The 19634-nt window shown below is 42.1% G+C and overlaps 1 protein-coding gene and 1 long non-coding RNA gene across 3 annotated transcripts in view; both read left to right on the top strand.

Annotated features, from left to right (window-relative positions):
• The window catches only part of TMC7 (transmembrane channel like 7), a 29861-nt gene extending 21190 nt beyond the window's left edge, over nt 1-8671 (top strand). Inside the window, exons 9-16 of one of the 2 annotated variants that reach the window (XM_075010740.1) lie at nt 301-458; nt 1498-1615; nt 2505-2602; nt 3360-3543; nt 4439-4569; nt 5760-5915; nt 7209-7287; nt 8537-8671. In XM_075010740.1, coding sequence (XP_074866841.1) covers nt 301-458; nt 1498-1615; nt 2505-2602; nt 3360-3543; nt 4439-4569; nt 5760-5915; nt 7209-7287; nt 8537-8596 — 984 coding nt within the window. In that variant the 3' untranslated portion in view covers nt 8597-8671. The remainder of the gene's footprint in view (nt 1-300; nt 459-1497; nt 1616-2504; nt 2603-3359; nt 3544-4438; nt 4570-5759; nt 5916-7208; nt 7288-8536) is intronic. The other variant, XM_075010741.1, reaches the window with a different exon arrangement.
• A 3503-nt stretch (nt 8672-12174) lies between these two features.
• On the top strand, nt 12175-15464 carry LOC142021742 (uncharacterized). The gene is made up of 3 exons (XR_012647763.1): nt 12175-12810; nt 13697-13829; nt 15450-15464. It is a non-coding gene; the product is annotated as an uncharacterized LOC142021742 (long non-coding RNA).
• Nucleotides 15465-19634: the final 4170 nt, after the last annotated feature.

Raw genomic sequence — 19634 nt, 5'->3', positions numbered from 1 at the left:
TATGTACGTGGACTTGGGGAAGCTTTGGGGGAGCAGTCATATGTTTCAGGTGTGCAGGGGTGAAGGTTTGGATGAATACCACTGAAGGGAGGGGACAAGTCAATGGTCCATATTGATAGGATTGCAGCGGTGCCTGTAAGCAGATTTGTGGTCCCAGCGGATGTGGGTGGAGAAAGAAGAATCAGAGTGAAAGATGAAAGAGTTCTGGACAGCTGAGGCCTGTGGGATGCCTGAGTAGAGAACAGGAAGAGAGGAGTTTTTATTTGTGCATATTATACCTTCTCCTCCATCCCTTTGTAGGACAGCAGCAAGATGACATTTCAGGATAAGCTCTTAGTTCAATATTTGCCTTCTATCGTGATCACCTTGGCCAACTTCATTGCTCCTCTCTCATTTTCATATATAATCAGATTTGAAGAGTATTCACCAGCCTTTGAGATCAGGTTAACATTGATGCGGTAAGTGTGGTTATTACTATTGTCACAAGTATTTCCAAAGTGGGGGCATGTGGGTGCTCTCAAATGGTCCTTAGCAGCAGCATTCTAACCTGGCTCCTTTGGGAATCAATAGGATAACGGAGATCAGCCACTGCTGGAGTTCCTTCACTGCATTTTTTAATTTCTGGAAATAATTCACTACCGTGTCTGTTAATGTAAGGACAGTGGAGTTATTTCCTCCTCTTCACCCCCCTTGCTGTGTGGTCTGTGGCAGGGTTGACTCTGCAGCTCACCAATTATAAATGGGCAGAGGGACAAAGATACTGTCCTGGCACAGTTCTCAGCAGTGCAGGAGAAATGTTCACTCTGTCACTCTGTACAGCAGCTGTTCCACAAGATTGCAACAGAGTGTGCAGTCATTAGCTTCCCTTACGCTACTGTCTTGAGTTAACAGGGATAGAGCAGGACAAGGGCCCAGAACAAGGTGGGAGTTAAGTACTTTGTGCCAAAAGATATTGCCAGGTAAGAAACAGCAAAGAAATGGGAGTTTGTGATGCAAGGCAGGTAGAGAATGTCAGCAGCTATCCCACAGCCTACATTTGAAATGACTGCGGTCTAGAACATAGACATACTGTAATCCAGGCATGTCCAGCCCACGGGCTGCCTGCGGTCCTGGACAGCTAGTAATGCGGCCCCACAAGATCGTAAACTTTTAACATTATTATGTGATTTATATACATTAACTATATTATATATTTTATATGCGACCCAAGACAATTCCTCTTCACTCAGTGCTGCCCAGGCAAGCCAAAAGGTTGGACACCCATGCTGTAATCTAAAGTGGGGAAGACTTAAAAAAGCTTAATGCTATTGAAACTGAAATAAAACACATTAATTCACTGGCTTATTCTTCAGTTAATCTATGTGGAATGCATTTTTTTATTAAGGACCAGATCCAACATTTTGTTACATTTAGTAGACTCAAACTGCTAGTTGAATCAGACTCTACGGTTGTGCCTTTTCTGTGGGGTAAAAGTGTGGGGTTTTGTCATTTCTCCAGGTGTGTCTTTGTGCGGCTGGCCAACATTGGTGTGCTCTTATTTTCCCTGGGGAATCAAATCTTAGCCTGTGATAAAGAAAAGTGTAAGGCCTGTGGATACAATTATGAGCTCTATCCAGTAAGCAGATTTTCTCTTTAATTGGAACTTTTATACATGCTTTGTTTGTCTGTCACATACTCAGAACTGATAATTCAGTTTGAGTCATACAGGTTGACTCTTTCTAGTTTGGCATTCTCTAATCTGACAACATCCATGGTCCAGTATGACTTTAGTTAGCCAGATGTCTACTTATCGTGGGTGTGGCCAAGTTTCTCACAGTTCCATAAAGTTTGTTTACAGCCCCCCGTCCTGGCACTCAGTCTTATTTAGCTGTAATTTACTCCTAATATCTTTTAAGAGCCCAGTAAGCACCAGAAGTGTTGTTAATATTGTCTAGCAGCACTACTCTCCCATGGTCCGGCAAATTCTCTCGTTCAGCACTGGTCAGGTCCTGAGGGTGCCAGACTAGAGAGGTTCAGCCTGTCCTTCTCTTTAATGTCTCCCAGGAGTGGCATTAATTCTCTTTGCTTATATATCTCTTCCATCAAATGGGAGCTGATGGTCACCTGCCTCCTCTTTAGTGATAGGCTGCAAGTCAGGATGTGGGTTGTTCAGAGTTGGGGAGAGAGACAGTTAGCTCAGTGTAAATCAGTAAAGTTCTTAAATCTGTGTGCAGCTTGTTTTTCTTTTAGAGCAAAATTTCAGTTCCATTGGAGCTAGGGGGACAGATGTATCTCATTGGACCAGCTGAGGCTCAGACCCAACAACATTATCGTATTTGATGCAAATGGGAACCGTATTTGATACTTTAAAATGTTTATGGATTGTAAGGCAATAATTAATACAAACTTGCAAACGTTGCCAGGAGTTCACTATCATGGCAGTGATTTTGAAGTTAGTTTGGTTTTTTGACAGACCTGTGCAGTGTCTTTTTGTTCTTCTGATCCCGTTTTTTCCTCTTTTTCAGTGCTGGGAATCTCGAGTTGGACAGGAGATGTATAAACTGATGATTTTTGATTTCATAATAATTTTTGCTGTGGCGGGGTTTGTTGACTTTCCTAGAAAGTAAGTGCCTGCTCTGGGTGAACAGGCTTTTGCTGGCAATTTAAGATGTTCCTTTTACTATTACTCCTATTTCTCTACTGTTCTCACAAGATTTTCCATGTAAAATAAAACTGAAATGATAAAATTACTAGATTGCTTAATAAAATCAATTGCACATTTGCCTGCCAGTGGAATTTTGTCTTTTCAGACTTCATTGGGGCTATGCCTAGATTACAGGGGTTTGTTGGCAGAAGTTTGTGTTGGAACATTTCTAGTGACAAAACTGCTGTTGACAGATTGCGTCCAGACCGCAAGGTGGATTGAAAGAGCAATCTGCTCTGTCCTCAGGGAGCGGCCAGGCTGCCTGGGCACACTATTGGCAAAACGGCCACCCTGAACCACAGCAGATAGGGTTGTGTGGTGTCCCATAGGCCTTTTCTGTTGACAGAAGGCTTTCTGGAACGTCCAGTCCGATCTTTTTGTTGACAGAGCCCTGTCAGCAGCAGTGTTCTTCCTCGTGGTGAGCGGGGTACGGCTGTTGACAACGGCGCTGGTTTCTGTCAACTTACTGTCGACAGAACACACTTTGCAATCTGGAAGCTCCGTGGGTTTTGTCAATAAAGCCCTTTAATCTAGATATAGACTGTGTTACAAGTTTTGTCTAGTTCTTTCAGTGTTACTTTTCTCCTTACTCTGAATATATGTTTAAAAAGTTGTGGAGTTCAGGTCAGTCTTGTTGCTTGAGAGCTAGTGCTTTGTTTTGTTTTTGTTTTTTTAGGTTGCTTGTTACCTATTCCTCTTGGAAAGTGATTCAGTGGTGTGGGCTCCAGGAATTTGCAATTCCTGAGAATGTACTGGAAATTGTTTATGGGCAGACAATCTGCTGGATTGGGACCTTTTATTCACCACTTCTTCCTGCTATAACAACTGTAAAATATTTTATTGTCTTTTACATAAAAAAGGTAATGAAGGTTTGTGGTAAGTGGAAGTAAATGGTTTACTGCTCTGTGGCTTTTGTGCTGGTATAAGACAGATATAGTATTAATTAGAAATACTAAGGGATCAGTGTACTAGAAATGAGTGCACCGTGTTTCTTCTTTGGGGTGGTTTTATGGGGAGGTCTTTTTGTTTAAAAACAACAAAAGTGGATATTTAACTTTGAGAGGTTATAGAAAATGACTCTTCAATGGCATGTTCACCAGTTATTTGTCCACTTCATAGGAAACTATTGCTTTGTGGTACAATTAATTTACCACACTTTCTTGCCTGTGGTTTATTTGCCAAAATGAGACTTCAGAGCAATAAAAAGAATCGCAAAGGTGCTATGCGTTCAGATCAATCAACAAAATGGAAATCTAAGACCTTGTGTAAGAAGTGTCACTATCTTGTGTGCCCCTTGCATCGGATGTTGTGAAATCTCACCATGCCAGCTTAGAACAGCTTTTGAACAGCAAATCCATGCTGGCATTTTAACATGTGACTTCTTGGGGCTTTTGGATTTGAAACCTAAGGTCTCAATCCTGGAGGATGTTCCCCAGAGGCAGAAGCTCATGGCAGCCGGTGGTGCTGTATGCAGTTCTAGGGATCCCTGGCTGGATCAGGCCCCTGTCTCTAAAAGCAGCTGTAGTGGCTTTCTCTTGGGGAGGTGTAACTCCAAGATGGTGGTTGGTATTTGGGCTTCTTCTGGAATGTGAAACATTCTGACTTAAGCCCCTGAGAATCCATTAACATCAAGGGGAGTAGGATTGAGCTCTTAATATTTGGAGTCAAAGGAGGGGAGGGGTTAGGCTAGGACAAATGTTGAGGGACTAGAAAAAGAAGCATTTGAGACATGTTTCCCACCCTCTTCCCCTCCAGATAAGTTTGATGCATACATGTAGACCTTCAACGAGGCCGTTCAGAGCATCCAGCTCTAATTTCTTCTTCCTGGTGGTGCTGTTGATTGGACTTATATTGGCTTTTATTCCTTTGGGACTCAGCATGACACAGTAAATAATGGTTTGATACCTATAAACTGTATTATTTGGCTTTAAAGTTGTTGGGTTTTTTTTTTTAAACTTGAGTCAGGAAGCCTCAAGTGATGAGTCTGGCTTTCATAAAACAAGTCAGGCTTGTGCGCTCCCTGGGGTGTGGGAGAAGACTAAAAGTTTTGTTCTCCCCTTTCTGGGAAGGGACATGTACTGAAACATTCTCGACAGAATTACCCCAAGATCAAAACTCGGGTTCCCAGCCAGATTTTGTCCACCTTCCAGTTCTCCAAGGTTTAGCTTCCACTCAGGAAGCTTAACAGGGTTCATGGGGCTGGTAGCTTCCAGTGTTTGAATTACTCCCCTCTCTCCCAACCTTCCAGAGAGCTTTTCTTTTTTAATTTGGCTCTTCTCTGGTTTTCAATGGCCTCAGACTCTGCTTTCCTCAAGAAACTTCACTGATTTTCAAGATTAAAAGAGAGCAGTTAACCTTTGGCTTTTCTGAATTCTTAAGACAAGCCAACAGCTCCATGGTTTCTGCACTCTTTAATAATCATTTGACCTCAAAAAGGAATTGAGAAGGGACCTCAACAAAAAGATGAAGGATGATCTTTCCTATTCCCTTTGTGTCACATTCACTCATTTTATCATACCATATGGAACATCACGGGCTTGTCTACACTTGCCCCCAGCTTGGAAGGGGCATGGTAATCAGGGCCACGGGAGATTACTAATGAAGTGCTGCAGTGAATGCTTTGAAGTGCCTGCAGCTACACATGCCAGCACTTCAAAGTTTGATGCTTTGAAGTTGCTGCAGGGGAGAATTAGCCTAATGAAGTGCTGTGTGTTCACTGCAGCACTTCATTAGTAATCTCCCGTAGCCCTGATTACCATGCCTGCTTCAAAGTTGGGGGCAAGTGTAGACCCAGCCAATGAGTTTTCTGGACTGCAGAAACCTCTCTGAACATACACACTCCACAGAGAACCAGACCTGTTATTAACTGTTTTGGAAATATAAGTTAGAAGAAATACACCTGCTTCAAATTAAAAAGTAAATAATTATTTGTGCATTAATAGCTTTTTTTGTTTTAAAATACATTTTAACATAAACAAAGTGCACTTTGACTTATGGAAAAAAATAAGAATGGGATCCCCTTTTGCCTTGTTATAGCTTTCTGTGTGACATCTCTTTTGTGTTGCCTTTCCAACAGCATCCGCTCCTCTAAAGCGTGTGGGCCATTCATTAATTTTAACCGGTCCTGGGATGTTGTTCCATGTACAATAGAAGAGTTTCCAAGAGCTCTGAAGAAAGTCCTTAATGGTATAGCTTCAGAAGCATTTGCAGTGCCTTTCTTTATGGTTATCTGGTAAGTGCTGCTCAGGGCAGTGGTGCTTTTTAAGTTTTCTTGTCCTTATGTTGTATGATTTGGTTCTTTGTTAATTAAGTGTACGTTGAATATTTATTAAATCCAAATTTATTTGCCCAGGGAGGCAATAGGCTTCAGCATATGTGTCAGAAGCTTCAGCTTTTGTCTCTCTTCATTATTTGCATTCTTCTCTCCTCTCCTATCTGTCCAGATGATAACATCACAGCTTCTTCCTTCTCTTCCCAAAAAGCTGCCAGCTATTCTGAATGCTGGCATGTTGTAAGCAATGGGTAATTTCCCCCAAGAATTGTACAAATGTCACACCTCTCGCTTTCTGGTTTAGGAAGCTGAAGTCATGGTTGCTATTTGGCCTCCAGCTAGGCCAGTCTATAAAATAGAATCTAATTTTATCTCACTTTTTGTGATCTTGAGAGACTTGTACACTGAGGGTCACTATAGCTTTTGCACTTGCTAAAGCCATCAGGAACATTTGAATGTTCACGTCTGACCCTGATTCTTGAAGGGTTCATTTAAGCACATGCTTGAATGCTTTGCTGAATTTGGCTTGCAGTTTTGTACGCCCAGGACTTTAAATTTTATATTTTCATATCCTCAGAATATTTTTAATATAAGTTTACTAACTTCCTATACCATGTTTACTAGTATATGGTGTACATAAATTGTAATTGTTTGGAAGAAAAACCATTACGGTTGCCTGATAGGCAAACAGCATCAGCATTCAGTTTCCTGTCGCCTCCTTTGCTCTTTTCACAGTGTGAATCTCGTTCTGAGTCATTTACAAGGGCAGTATCTATAGCAAAACCACAGGAAATAATATAAAATTGATGTGACTACAGACTGAGGACTAAAAACTGCTGAAGAGGGAAATCGGAGAGCTACTTGTTCAAACTCAGCTTGTCAGGGAGCATTCCCTTAGGGTGTGGAAGGGTACTGATAGTTCATGGGAGGGGACAAAGGCCATCTAACCACACAGAAGTCTGGAGTACGCGAAGGCGGAAGCAGTACATATGTCAAAACAACCATAAGAGGCTCCACCTTCCATGCACCCTGAGTGCCTCTTCCTGCTGACAAGCAAAATCCCTCAACCGTCATGTTGCAGCAGGCTGCTTCAGCCTTTGCTATGTTGATTCTTCAGTAGTTTGGGTTTTACATCACAATGCTTAGTTTGGTGTATGATGTGCATCTATCTTTTTTTTTTTTTTCTGAATAGTTTTTTTGTGTATGTTGGCATGTGTCTGATGGTAACATGTTACATGGATTTCCTGTTTGTAGCCTCATTATGTTCTATTTCATTGCTTTGGCTGGAGCACATAAACGGGTCGTTGAACAGCTCAGGGAACAACTGATTATGGTAAGATCTGATATAGCATCTTCATTTCTCTTAATTTCCCTTCAGGCTTTTCAGCTGTGTTGCGCTAGAAATCAGGCACACAAGGAAACAAGTGTTTCCTTGCTCCTTTTTATTTCTCTCTTAGATACCCAGGTATAAGGAGAACAACAGTATGTAAGTACCTTCACAAGGGTTCTAACAGGCTCTTGAATCTTGCAGCGTTTAAAGGAATAATAAGAACCAATTGCTGAAATTGAAAGCTAAAAAATTCACATTAGAAATAAGGCAACCTGTTCTGTATATTTAACATCTCTTTATGTCTTCAAATGAAGATGGAATGGCTTTCTGGGATGGATGCTTTACCTAGCCACAGGCTGCTGTGTGTAGTACTTGGTAACTGCAGGACATTCTGTTCCCCATGTGATACAGGAGATCAGACTAGATGATCTAATGATTCCTTCTGATCTTCAATGATTAATCTCGGAAAGAAATAATTAAGACAGAAAAATAAGAGGTATCACGTGACTGGTTCCATCTGAGGCCAAATATTTGCTTTGGGAATATTATGTATGATCTTCCTTAGCTGCCAGCAGAGAATAAATCTAATTACCATCTACGTTCCCTCTAAGCGGTGCAGTCAACAAGGGAGGTGATGTGTTATACATTAGATCAATGTTGTACATCACATCTACATAAAATTCTCTCTGCTCGGGGTGGAGAACACTGGCGGGGAATATTGATAGCCATAAATATTCCATTCTATTTTATTATCACTGCTCTCTACATGGATGGAGTAGGCCAAAATTATGGTGCTATCTGACTTTCAGCAGAGTTCCCAAATCTGTGTTTATTAATATGGCTAATATGCTGCTGTTATTGTTATGTATTTGAATTACAGTAGCATGAAATTGGGCCTGTTCTACTTGGAATAGCTCCAAAATAATTAATTTAAAAAACTACTAGTGAATAGGGCTCAGACATCACACACAGAATCAAATCATGCCCAGAGCTTTGGGTATTTGCAAGCATGAATATACATCCATACATAGTAACATACTCTTTGGAGATGAGCTTTAGCCTGGCTGGAGTAAGGTTTTTCTTAGCGGGTGCAACAGACCTTCAGTCAGTGACTATTAAGCTTTGCAGGGCATGCCTGTGTCTGCATATAAGGATGGACCCCAGCTTTTTCTCAGACTTGTATATAGATACATTAGAGAAGCTGCATCTTTCTTCAAATATATTTATTGTGGGTTTTTTCCTGTCTTTTTAGGAGAGTCGTGACAAACAGTTCCTAATCAGAAAGCTAACAGAAGCTCAGAAGCACAGTTGAAAAACCTCCAAAAGCAAGTTATATGTGAGATGGGCTATGACTTTCTGAGACCTACAGAAACACTGGACTGCAGAAACAAACAGAACAATCTGTACATTGAAAGTTGAATCACAAACTAGGGCCTTGATCTTTCAAACAATTTTGTGCATGCTTATTTAAGAACACAAGTAATCCTACAGCTTCAGGGGGACTACTTGTGCTTAAAGCTAAGAGCGTGTGTAGGTGTTTTTAGCACTGAGACCTCAACCGATGTGTACCAGATTCTCTGTACTGAAACTGTCTGGTAGGACTGCTAGAGTTTAAGATTGTCAGTGTTTACATTAATCCCCTATTTTTCAAGGCGGTTAGATTGCTGTAAAACTTGCTTTGGGCTAAAACATTGCCAAGGAAATCCCTTTGGCCAGAAACATTTTGAAATATCAGTTCACCTGTTTATAAATGATGCAGTAGGAGTAGAGAGCTGGGGGAAGAATAGGAATTGCTGTTTGTACACTTTTCCAACTAACTACTTATCAAACTGATGTCTTGGGTGCATCTAGGTTTCCAGGCTGAATTAGCACATTGGTGGGGAACAAATAACATCTGTATTAATTTAATTAGTTTTCCTAAATATTTTTAGTGTGTAGACTTAGAGCTTTTTGCTTTGAAACAGCTATTTTGGTTGGTCTTGTGTATGATCTGCTGGCAGTTTGGTTCTTAAGTCTTTCAGAAGCAAAATACAAAGAAAGGAATCTGGAGCACTGGGGGAAGAGCCACTTAAGGACAGATCTGCAGTTGGTGTAAATCAGCTTAGGGAAACTGAAGTAAATGGAGCTAAGCCAATTTACACCAGCTGAGGAGCTCACCCTTATTTTATGACTGTAATGTACTGTTACTCAGATTTTGTTCAGACTGTTGTGCCTTTCTTTCTTAACTCTCAGGTGTACATATTTTAAAGCATATTATTAGCAACTTTGAAATGCAACATTTGGACACTTTTATACTCTTACATGCAGGTACCTCTTAAATGCACTACTTGTTTATAAAAGGCCTGAATTATATTTCTATGAAAGAATCATTTACAAATATTCTACCAGATTTTGTTATTTGAAGACTGTGCTTCTGTTGTTCAGAGTTTTCTACAGTGTGTTGTATGTACGTGTATATTCTGTGCTATAGAGGATAACCTGGAACATATTACACAGTAGTAATAAGTATTTATGCAAGCCTCTGATGTATTGTTAGTCTTTTAATAAGAGAGATCCTATGTCTTTATGAATGGATTTTGGAATGTTTAGTCTTTAAAAAGTGAATAGGCATTAAACAATTTGATTCTTATCTAGTGTATGGACATTTCTAAAAAATAATCTTATTGCACATTTCAAGGCCAACCTACGTCAGCCAGAATCCTGTCTCTTTATTATTTATATTTATTTTTTCTTCAGCTTGTAAAATATCATTTGCTTGAAATAATTTGAATACACAGGTTTTAGGGAAAAAGCTTTTAAAATTCCCTAATGCTGGCACTGCAAACTTAATACAGGATCTGAGAGTATGTCTGCATTGGAGACGAAAGTTGTAAATTTCACTTTGAGGAGACCCATGCTAATTCTGTTCAAACTAGCATGCTAAAAATAGCAGTATTGCCACAGCAGTTGAGGAGCTTAGCCACCTGAGTCTGATCCCATCTGAGACTATCGATCTTTGTTATAAAAACCCCTCCAAACTTTGTGTAACAATAGCTTTGTTCTGATGTAAAGTTACAAGTTATTCCTGTAATGAACAATGCCTCTGTATCTAAAATTACTTTTTAAAAGGATGAATTACTAAAACTTTAGGTGTTATTTTTCTATGGTAACTTAAGAGTGAAAATAAGATGGACTCATAAAGCCCTTCTTTAAATTGCTTAGGCTTATATTAAATGCTGCTGGTTCTCAGAATAAGGAACTTCTTCACCATTTCAGAATTATACTAACAAGGCTGTAAAATTTAAGCAGAAAACTTATCTGCCAAATCTGTTTTAAATCTAAAGCTACAAATTAATTTTAACCATTTTTAAATGGTTTGTTTGCTTTGTGGGGAAAGAATAAGATAAGTAAAATGATGTTAAAATGTTATGGGAATAAAATATCAATGTTTCCGAGTCAGTTTTAGCCCTGAAGAAACTGTCAAAAAGACTGATCCTGTACCATGGAAGGCAGTGTGAGTTTTACCACTCGCTTCAGGATCAGGTCTTCACTGGATCTGGATTACTCCTGTGCTCAATGAATTTCATATAAGATACTGTACATACTTTTACTAAGTGCTTGAATTTTAGTGGTAACAGTTTGAAAAATCTTGGCCACATTTAAGGTAACATGATGTTGTGTTTGCTTTCATTGGGCTGGCTTCCATAGGCATCACTAGCATCTACAAGGAAGTCCAATCTGCACTGCTGAATTTTCGTTGCTGTCTAGTGCGAAGCGTATTGAGTCCGAGCACTTGCTTTGACATCTGTTCTGAAAATACAAATTTAAAAAAAAAAAAACGAAACCACACCATATTTTCAGCTGAGAACAAAGTAGTCATACTCTTTCAGAACAGGAAATTACACGTGCTTTCAATGGATTTTACAAAAGTTAGAAATGAATAACTGCAACGAAGGGTCCTGTGGCACCTTATAGACTAACAGAAAAGTGAGTCTTTGCTCACGAAAGCTCACGCTCAGAACTTTTCTGTTAGTCTATAAGGTGCCACAGGACCCTTCGTTGCTGTTACAGATCCAGACTAACATGGCTACCCCTCTGATAAATGAATAACTGTGCCCCTGTCCAGCAAAGACATGTCTAGTTTTATACACTGGGATAATTCAATGCACAAAGTTAAATAGGCTAATCCTAGTAGTAAGAGTAATAAAGTAAACCACATATGTAAATTCTTGCAGGCTCAGGCTCTGTGGACCTAATCATGCAAGCTTTCTGAATCCTGTGAGAGTTCTGTGCATGAAAAGCTTAGTGGAGGAGACCTGATCACATGGTTTGCTCTGACTTTTTTCCATAAACTTTTATTCCTGGGGGAATACTTTGCTACTCAGAATTCAGGTCCTGCCACAGATTTCTTTGCTTCCCTGCAGAAAATGATGGGGAAACAAAAGGAGTACACATGAGTGACCATATGCCCACATGGTTTCCAGAGCAGTGGACCTGGAAAGGGGGATGTCCCCTCCGAAAAAAGATGAAGCATGAAGGATACATGGGGTCGCATGCCACTGCCACTACTAGCATTCCCTGTAAGCTGAGAGCTTGGGTGGCTGCCCAGGAGAGATTCTATGAGTGGTGCACATCTGCACATGCCTTGGTGCACATAAAGGGAGGTTACTCACCTTGGTGCACTAACAATCGTTCTTTGAGATGGGTGTACTCATGGGTCCTACCACTGTAGGTGTTCGACTCATCCCAACCCCGTAAATTGGAGGCTTTTCATCGCTCTAGTCAGCTGGAACATGCATGCGCGAATGGCACCCTCAGTGTTTGCACCTTTTTGCCACAAGGGCAGTCTGGCTCAAGCCCATTCTCAGCTCCATCATGGCACCTGAAGGAGGTAAAGAGAAGAAAAATTCCGCAGTGGGGAGGAGGGCGGGTTGTAGAGCGCCCGTGGGGATATGCATCTGGAAGAATTGATCATTACTGCACCGAGGTGAGTAACCTCCCTTTCTTCAAGTGGTGTCTGAATAGCAGTACCCTGACACCCTGGAAAGAGGGTCCCAGAGTTAAGAGGTTGTTGTAGTTGAAAGTACTGCAGATGCCAGTGGAGCATTAGCCACTAGCTGCTAGTGAACTGCATAGTGTTTGACGAACATCTCCTGGGATGACCACGTAGCCGTGCGGCAAATGTCCCGGAGTGAGACACCCTTGAGGAAAGCCGTTGATCCTGTCACTGCTCTTGTGGAGTGTGCCCTCAGATGACCCTGGAGTGCTGTCTGACACACGGAATAACCTATGTAATGCATGCAGTGAGGAGATTTGCTACTCACTGAGAGGATATTGTTTCACCTTTAGATCGGTTGGCAATGAAAACTATTTGTCTGTTTTGCAGAATGATCTAGTCCTATCAGTGTAAAAGGCCAGGGCCCTGCGAACATCCAGAAGATGGAGCACTGCATCATTGAGTGAAGCATGCGGTCTAGGGTAGAATGATGTTAATATAATTGGCTCATTCATGTGAAACTCAGAGGAGACTTTGAGGATGAAGGCTAGGTGAGGCCTTAGTATGACACTGTCCTTGTTAAAAACTGTATATGGTGAAACTGCCATCAGGGCTGCCAGTTCACTAACTCTGCATGCAGATGTTATGACTAGGAGGAAGACTGTTTTGAGAGTAAGCATTTGGAAGGAGATGGTTGCCATAGGTTCAGCAGTGGTCTAGAGTGATTTGATCAGTAGATCCAGATTCCATGGTGAGGGAATGGGTCTCCAAGGGGGGTTGAGGTTGGCGAGCCCCTGAGGAAACGTTTGGTAACTGGGTGGGCAAACACTGAGGTACCTTCAATGGAATGTCTGAAGGCCAAAATTGCAGCGAGGTGTACTCTTGGGGAAGCTAGTGCTAGACCATCTTGTTTCAGGTGCAAGTACATAGTCAAGGATTTTGTGCAAAGGAGCAGTGTTCAGGTCCACGTGTGGAAGGTAACACCAAGATGCAAATCTTTTCCCTTTTGAAAGGTAAGCAGCTTGAGCGTTGTGCCATCTGCTTTGTATTAGTATGTCTTTGAGTTATGCGTAACAGAGGTCCTCGGAGGCACTGAGCCAATTAGGAACCAGGCTGTGAGGTGGAATGTGAGTCTGGGGGTGTAATAGGGATCTCCAGTTCTCTGTTACGAGGTCTACGAGGTTTAGAAGGGGGCAAGACGGGTACGGAGACATCCTCTGTAGGAACGGAAACCAGTGCTGACAAGCCCATGCAGGCACCACTAAGATTAACCTGTCCCCTTCCGCGGTGGGCTTCTGCAGGACTTCTGGTATGAGTACTGCTGAAGGGAAGGCATAGGGGAGTGGTCCCTTCCAGTTGAGGAGGAAAGCATTGCCCAGGGAGCCCAGGCCCAGTCCTGCTCTGGAGCAACAGTAATGACATTTCTTCTTCTTGTAGGTAGCGAAAAGGTCTATGTGGGGGACTCCCCAGTGGCGAAAGATGCGGAGAAGTATGTCACTGTGAATCTCCCATTTGGGATCCAGCGCAAAGTGCTGACTGAGAGAGTCGGTGGCAACGTTGCTGGTACCCGGTAAGTATGATGCTGTCAGTGATGTTGTGTTGAATGCACCAATTTCAGAGGCAGATTGTTTCTGCACAAAGGGGACAGGATCATGCTCCTCCCTAGCAATTGATGTAATACATTGTGATGATGATGTCTGTGAGAATCTTTACTATTGTGTTGTGAATGTATTGTTGGAAGTGTTTGCACGCATTGAAGAATACCCTGAATTCTAGAAGATTTATATGGAGGACCACCAACCTTGGACTGACATTTTGTCCATATGGGCTCCTCATCCCAGGAGGGAGGCATCCATTGTAATGTGGAATGAGGGCTGTGGTTGATGGAAGGGAACACCGAATAGAAGGTTCTGATCTGTCCACCATTGCAAGGATTTTTGAACATAGGCTGGTGAAGCTACCACTTTGAGTATGTGATATTTTTTTGGGCCTGTAGACAGATGTTATCCATAAGAACATAAGAACATAAGAATGGCCATACTGGGTCAGACCAAAGGTCCATCAAGCCCAGCATCCCATCTGATGACGGTGGCCAATGCCAGGTGCCCCAGAGAAGGAGAACAGAAGACAAGTGATTTATCTCCTGCCATCCATCTCCTGCCCTTGTTATGAAGGCTAGGGCACCATACTTTATCCCTGGCTAATAGCCATTTATGGACCTGACCTGCAAAAATTTATCAAGCTCTTTTTTAAACGATAATAGAGTCCTGGCCTTCACAGCCTCCTCGGGCAAGGAGTTCCACAGGTTGACTGTGCGCTGTGTGAAGAAAAATTTCCTTTTATTAGTTTTGAACCTACTACCCATCAATTTCATTTGGTGTCCCCTAGTTCTTGTATTATGGGAAAAGGTAAATAATTTTTCTATATTCACTTTCTCCACACCATTCATGATTTTATATACCTCTATCATATCGCCCCTCAATCGCCTTTTTTCCAAACTGAAAAGTCCCAGTCTCTCTAGCCTCTCCCCATATGGGACCCTTTCCAAGCCCCTAATCATCTTAGTTGCCCTTTTCTGAACCTTTTCTAATGCCAATATATCTTTTTTGAGGTGAGGAGACCACATCTGCACGCAGTACTCGAGATGTGGGCGTACCATAGTTTTATATAGGGGAAGTATGATATCTTTTGTCTTATTATCGATCCCTTTTTTAATAATTCCTAACATCCTATTTGCCTTACTAACTGCCGCTGCACACTGCGTGGATGTCTTCAGAGAACTATCCACTATAACTCCAAGATCCCTTTCCTGATCTGTCGTAGCTAAATTTGACCCCATCATGTAGTACGTGTAATTTGGGTTATTTTTTCCAACATGCATTGCCTTACACTTACCCACATTAAATTTCATTTGCCATTTTGCTGCCCAATCACTCAGTTTGCTGAGATCTTTTTGTAGTTCTTCACAATCCCTTTTGCTTTTGACTGTCCTGAACAACTTGGTATCATCTGCAAACTTTGCCACCTCACTGCTTACCTCATTTTCTAGATCATTGATGAACAAGTTGAACAGGATCGGTCCCAGGACTGACCCCTGGGGAACACCACTAGTTACCCCCCTCCATTGTGAAAATTTACCATTTATTCCAACCCTTTGTTTTCTGTCTTTTAACCAATGTCTTTTATCCAGTGCTGGATGTACTGAAAGTGCAGTCTTGCATGGGAAACCACATAAGTCGTGGCCGCCACGGGGCCCATGGGTTGTAAACAAGTAACCACTTCGGCGGTTGGACTATGCAGAACAATATCAACAAGAGTCTGGATGGCTTGAAAACACTGAAGCGGCAGATAAGCCTGTTCCATAACGGCATTGAGTCGAGCATCGATGACCTCAATGTTCTGAGTGGGCTCAAATGTTGATTTTTGGTTGTTCACTATAAGACCAAGGGACTGGAAAACCTGCCTGGTGGTGGTCAGCATAGCAAGAGTTTCTTCCGGTAAGTGGCCTTTCAATAAGCAGTCATCAAGATACTGGAAGATTATGACCCTGTTCTGCTGCAGATGTGCCACTACTACCGGTAAGATCTTCGAGAACACTCTGGGAGCAGTTGAAAGCCCAAAGGGGAGGACCTGATTATTGAAAATGGTCCAAGCCTATTGTAAATTGAAGGAACTGCCTGTGGATGGGATGTATGGTTATATGAAAGTATGTGTCCTGAAGGTCGAGGGCTGCAAACCAATCGCCATTGTCTAACGCTGGAATTATGGATGCAAGGGTTACCATTTTGAACCTCTGTTTCTGGAGATAACGATTCCAGTTTCAAAGATCTAATATAAATCTCCATCTGCCTGTTCTCTTCTGGGTGAGAAAATAATGAGAATAGAACCCTTTTCCCTTGAACTCATTGGGTACCCTTTCTACAGCTCTGATATAAAGGAGGTGATACACTTCTTTGCTCAATAATTCCTCATGAGAAGAGTCCCTGAAGAGGGACGGGGTGGGTGGTGGGGATGGAAAGGAAGGGTATTGCGTATCCTGATGAGATTATCTCTAGAACCCACCAATCTGATGTGATGATGTACCATTGATGGAGAAACAGTCTTAGGCCATGGTGAAAGGTGGGGGTGTAAGCATGACCCAGCATTGTAACGGCAATGTTATGCCAGCCCTCGACCTACAAATCAAACCTGCTGCTTGTTGCCCTGTTGAGGCTGGTTACGAATCTCTTGGGTGTGCCACTTTTGTGGGCGTTGTCTAGAGCATGAGTGGTCAAAGCCTCGCTGCTCAGATTGGTATGGCTGTCTATGGAATGCTATAGTCATAATGATGCTGGTAGGAGGTATATCATCTGTGGCGATAGGGAGAGGTGTAGATTCCGAGAGTATGTAGAAGGGTGCGTGAGTCTTTACTAGAGTGTAAAACTTTATCTTTCTTCTCTGCAAAAAGCTTTGATTTGTCAAAGGGTAAATCTTCTATTTTGATTTGCAGGTCTCCGGTAATTCCTGAATGTTGGGGCCAGAAAGCCCTCTGCATCACTCCTGCCATCGCCGTAGACTGAGCGGCCATGTCCTCCACATCTAGGGCTATCTACACTCCCATTCTGGAGGCAGTGTACCCCTCTGGACAATAGGGATAGGCTTCGAGTTGAGGAGATGTTCCATTAATGCTGCCCTGTTAGTCTAATTATCAAAATTATGATTACACAGATGTGCTGCATAGCGAGCCATTCTCAGTAAAAGTGTGGATGATGCATAAATCTCTCTGCCAAATAAGTCTAGTTATTTGGAGTCTTTGAAGTGGGTCTGTCCCACGAAAGCTCATCACCTAATAAATTATTTTGTTAGTCTTTAAAGTGCTACTGGACTGCTTTTTTGTTTTGTCTGTGGTCATATTCTTGTATTGGGGTGTCTTTAACCTATGCTGGGCAGCCTCGACCACCAACAAATTGGGCTGTGCATGATTAAAGAGAAACTCCATTCCTTTTGAGGGAACATATTTGTCAACCCTCTTACTTGTGGGGCAGAGGCCAGTGTCTGCTACGTTTCATTGGCTGCTTCCAAAATCGCTTCATTTAATGGGATAACAATTTTAGAGGGGTGAGAAGGCTATAGATTTTTGAGGGGGCAATGCTTTTCTTGTACTTCCACAACCTGAATTTCCTGACTTGCTGACACTTCCTTAAACAGTTCTTGGAACTGTTTCAGGTCATCTGGGGGAGGGGGCGACATCCCCAGGAATGACAGCCTTGTCAGTTGAAAACGAGGACTGATCAACCAGCGAAGTGTCAGGTGGCATATACCCTGTCTCCGAAAACTGGCCCTTTTCAGGCTGCAATTGCTGGGGTGGTGAAGACTGAAGTTGAGGGTGCAAGATAGGCAGGTGTGCAACAGATAAGGAGGGAACAGGTGATTTCATAATAGACCTGCAACTGCATGGAGAACGTTCCCTCGATCTGTTGTGGTAATACCTATGAACAGGGTGCAGGTGAGAACTATAAATGTAACAGTCGTTGTAGTAATGATGATGCCATGAGAAGAAGAATGTCTCAGAGAAAAATGATGCACATAATCCCTGTAGTGATGAGCCCATAATGGTAGTGGCGAGTGAGCAGCCTCATACGACATCCAAGATGATGGAGGGTGGGGGGGATGCCAAGATACATCTTGAAATGAAAAGTAGGTTCGGGCTCTCTTACAAAATGAGATGGTGGTCTGAGGAATGGAGAGGGAATGAACTCACCTGTTCTGTGGGAGAAGACTGGACCAGTGACCGTGGTGCCAGTGGTGAGGGTGACAGTGCCGTCAAGAAGGTTGGTGAAGGAGAGTTTGGGGTAGGACTGCGGTGCTGCGCCAATTTTGAAGATGTCGTCTTCGGTGCTGACGAGGCTGCAGCTGCAGTTGGTGCCAGGGAAGCAGCCAGTGCTGAGAGAGCAGAGCTGGTGCCGAGAGAGCCAGTGCCGTGGATCTTATGGCCAGAACTACCGGTGCTGCTGTTGATTTCTGTTCTGCCAGCACCTGTGTCTTCGGCACTGGATGTAGTTTCATAAATTGTTTAAACAGGAAAAATCATGATATGCAGGGAGAAATGCTGGTCCTGCTGAAGTCAAAGGTAAAACTTTATTGACTTCACTAACAGCTGGATTTCAGCCACCATGTTAGGTAGTTCGAGGAAGCCGAGAGGTCAAGTACCCTTTATTTTACAATAGCTGGTGTTTAAATGAAGTAATGTTCAGTAGTTTAAAGACATTTAAATATCCAGTAGCCTGCTGCCCTAGCCATGTGAACAAAAATATGGAGGCTTGCCAGGGAACAAATGAATAGGGAGATCAAGAGGATAATTTTTTGTGAGAATCCTAAAAGTCACATGTTTTGTCATGAAAGTGAGAAATATTCAGCCTTAACCGGTACAATCTATGATGCTTTAAGCAACAGATAGCATTACATATCTATTAACTCAGAGCAGGAAACACCATAATGTTTGTATATGGGATTAGTTCTAGGTCTGGCATCTTATGTTTGATTTTCAGCATTTTTTTAACCACTTATTACTGACCTGATAACTTCTGTACTAATGTAATGTGGAAAATGACAGAAATAAAATACTCGACAGGTACTGACACTCTTAGGAGCATCTTCTATATTTGCTCTCCCTTCTTCATATGTAGGACTACATAAAAATCAGTGATATAGATTTAATACATCATAGAAATGCCTGACAGATACTATGTGCTGAGTGAACTGACTCAATCCAGACAAGACTGTGATAATGCCAATACAGAAGGAGAAGCAAACTGAGGAAATGGCAGAAATCATATCAATATCTTAGACTGTTGGGGCATGTCTTAGTTTGGTTGGGGGATCTGTTGGATTCTGATGTTTCTGGATATTCAGATAGCCATTTAGGTTGTAAATTCCTTGTAGCAGAACAAGGAATACTCATTCTCATCCTGCAGAGGACAGTGCTATTACAGCCTCTCTTTGAATTTGAATCATTCCATTGTTTTCCCATGATTTTGTTACTCTCAAATTAGACAATTATAGTGACATAAAAAGGAGGGCACTGTCAGGTCCCTGATATTTAATACCTACTCAGAATGAATCCCTGAAATGGAAACTAAAGGCTTATTGTGGCTCTTTTCAGGCAGAATAACTATGAATATCTGAAATGCAAGGAGTTTGGCACTTCAGGGAGGCTCTCTCAGACAATCTTCTGCATTTCCTCCAGCAGTGTTTAATCAAGATGGCCTACACTGGAGTCAGAGTTTTCCTTCTCTTTTAGGCCAACATGATTGTTTTCTTCCTAGGATGGGGGGGAAAAAAAGAGAGATGATACCTGTTAAGGATTTCCCTCCTTGAAATGTTTGTTTTGAATTCG

This window comes from Carettochelys insculpta, chromosome 16, assembly GCF_033958435.1.
Source record: "Carettochelys insculpta isolate YL-2023 chromosome 16, ASM3395843v1, whole genome shotgun sequence".
In the NCBI taxonomy this organism is placed as follows: domain Eukaryota; kingdom Metazoa; phylum Chordata; order Testudines; family Carettochelyidae; genus Carettochelys; species Carettochelys insculpta.
The sequence above is the reverse complement of the archived record's forward strand: the minus strand, read 5'-3'. Positions and strand labels throughout refer to the sequence as shown.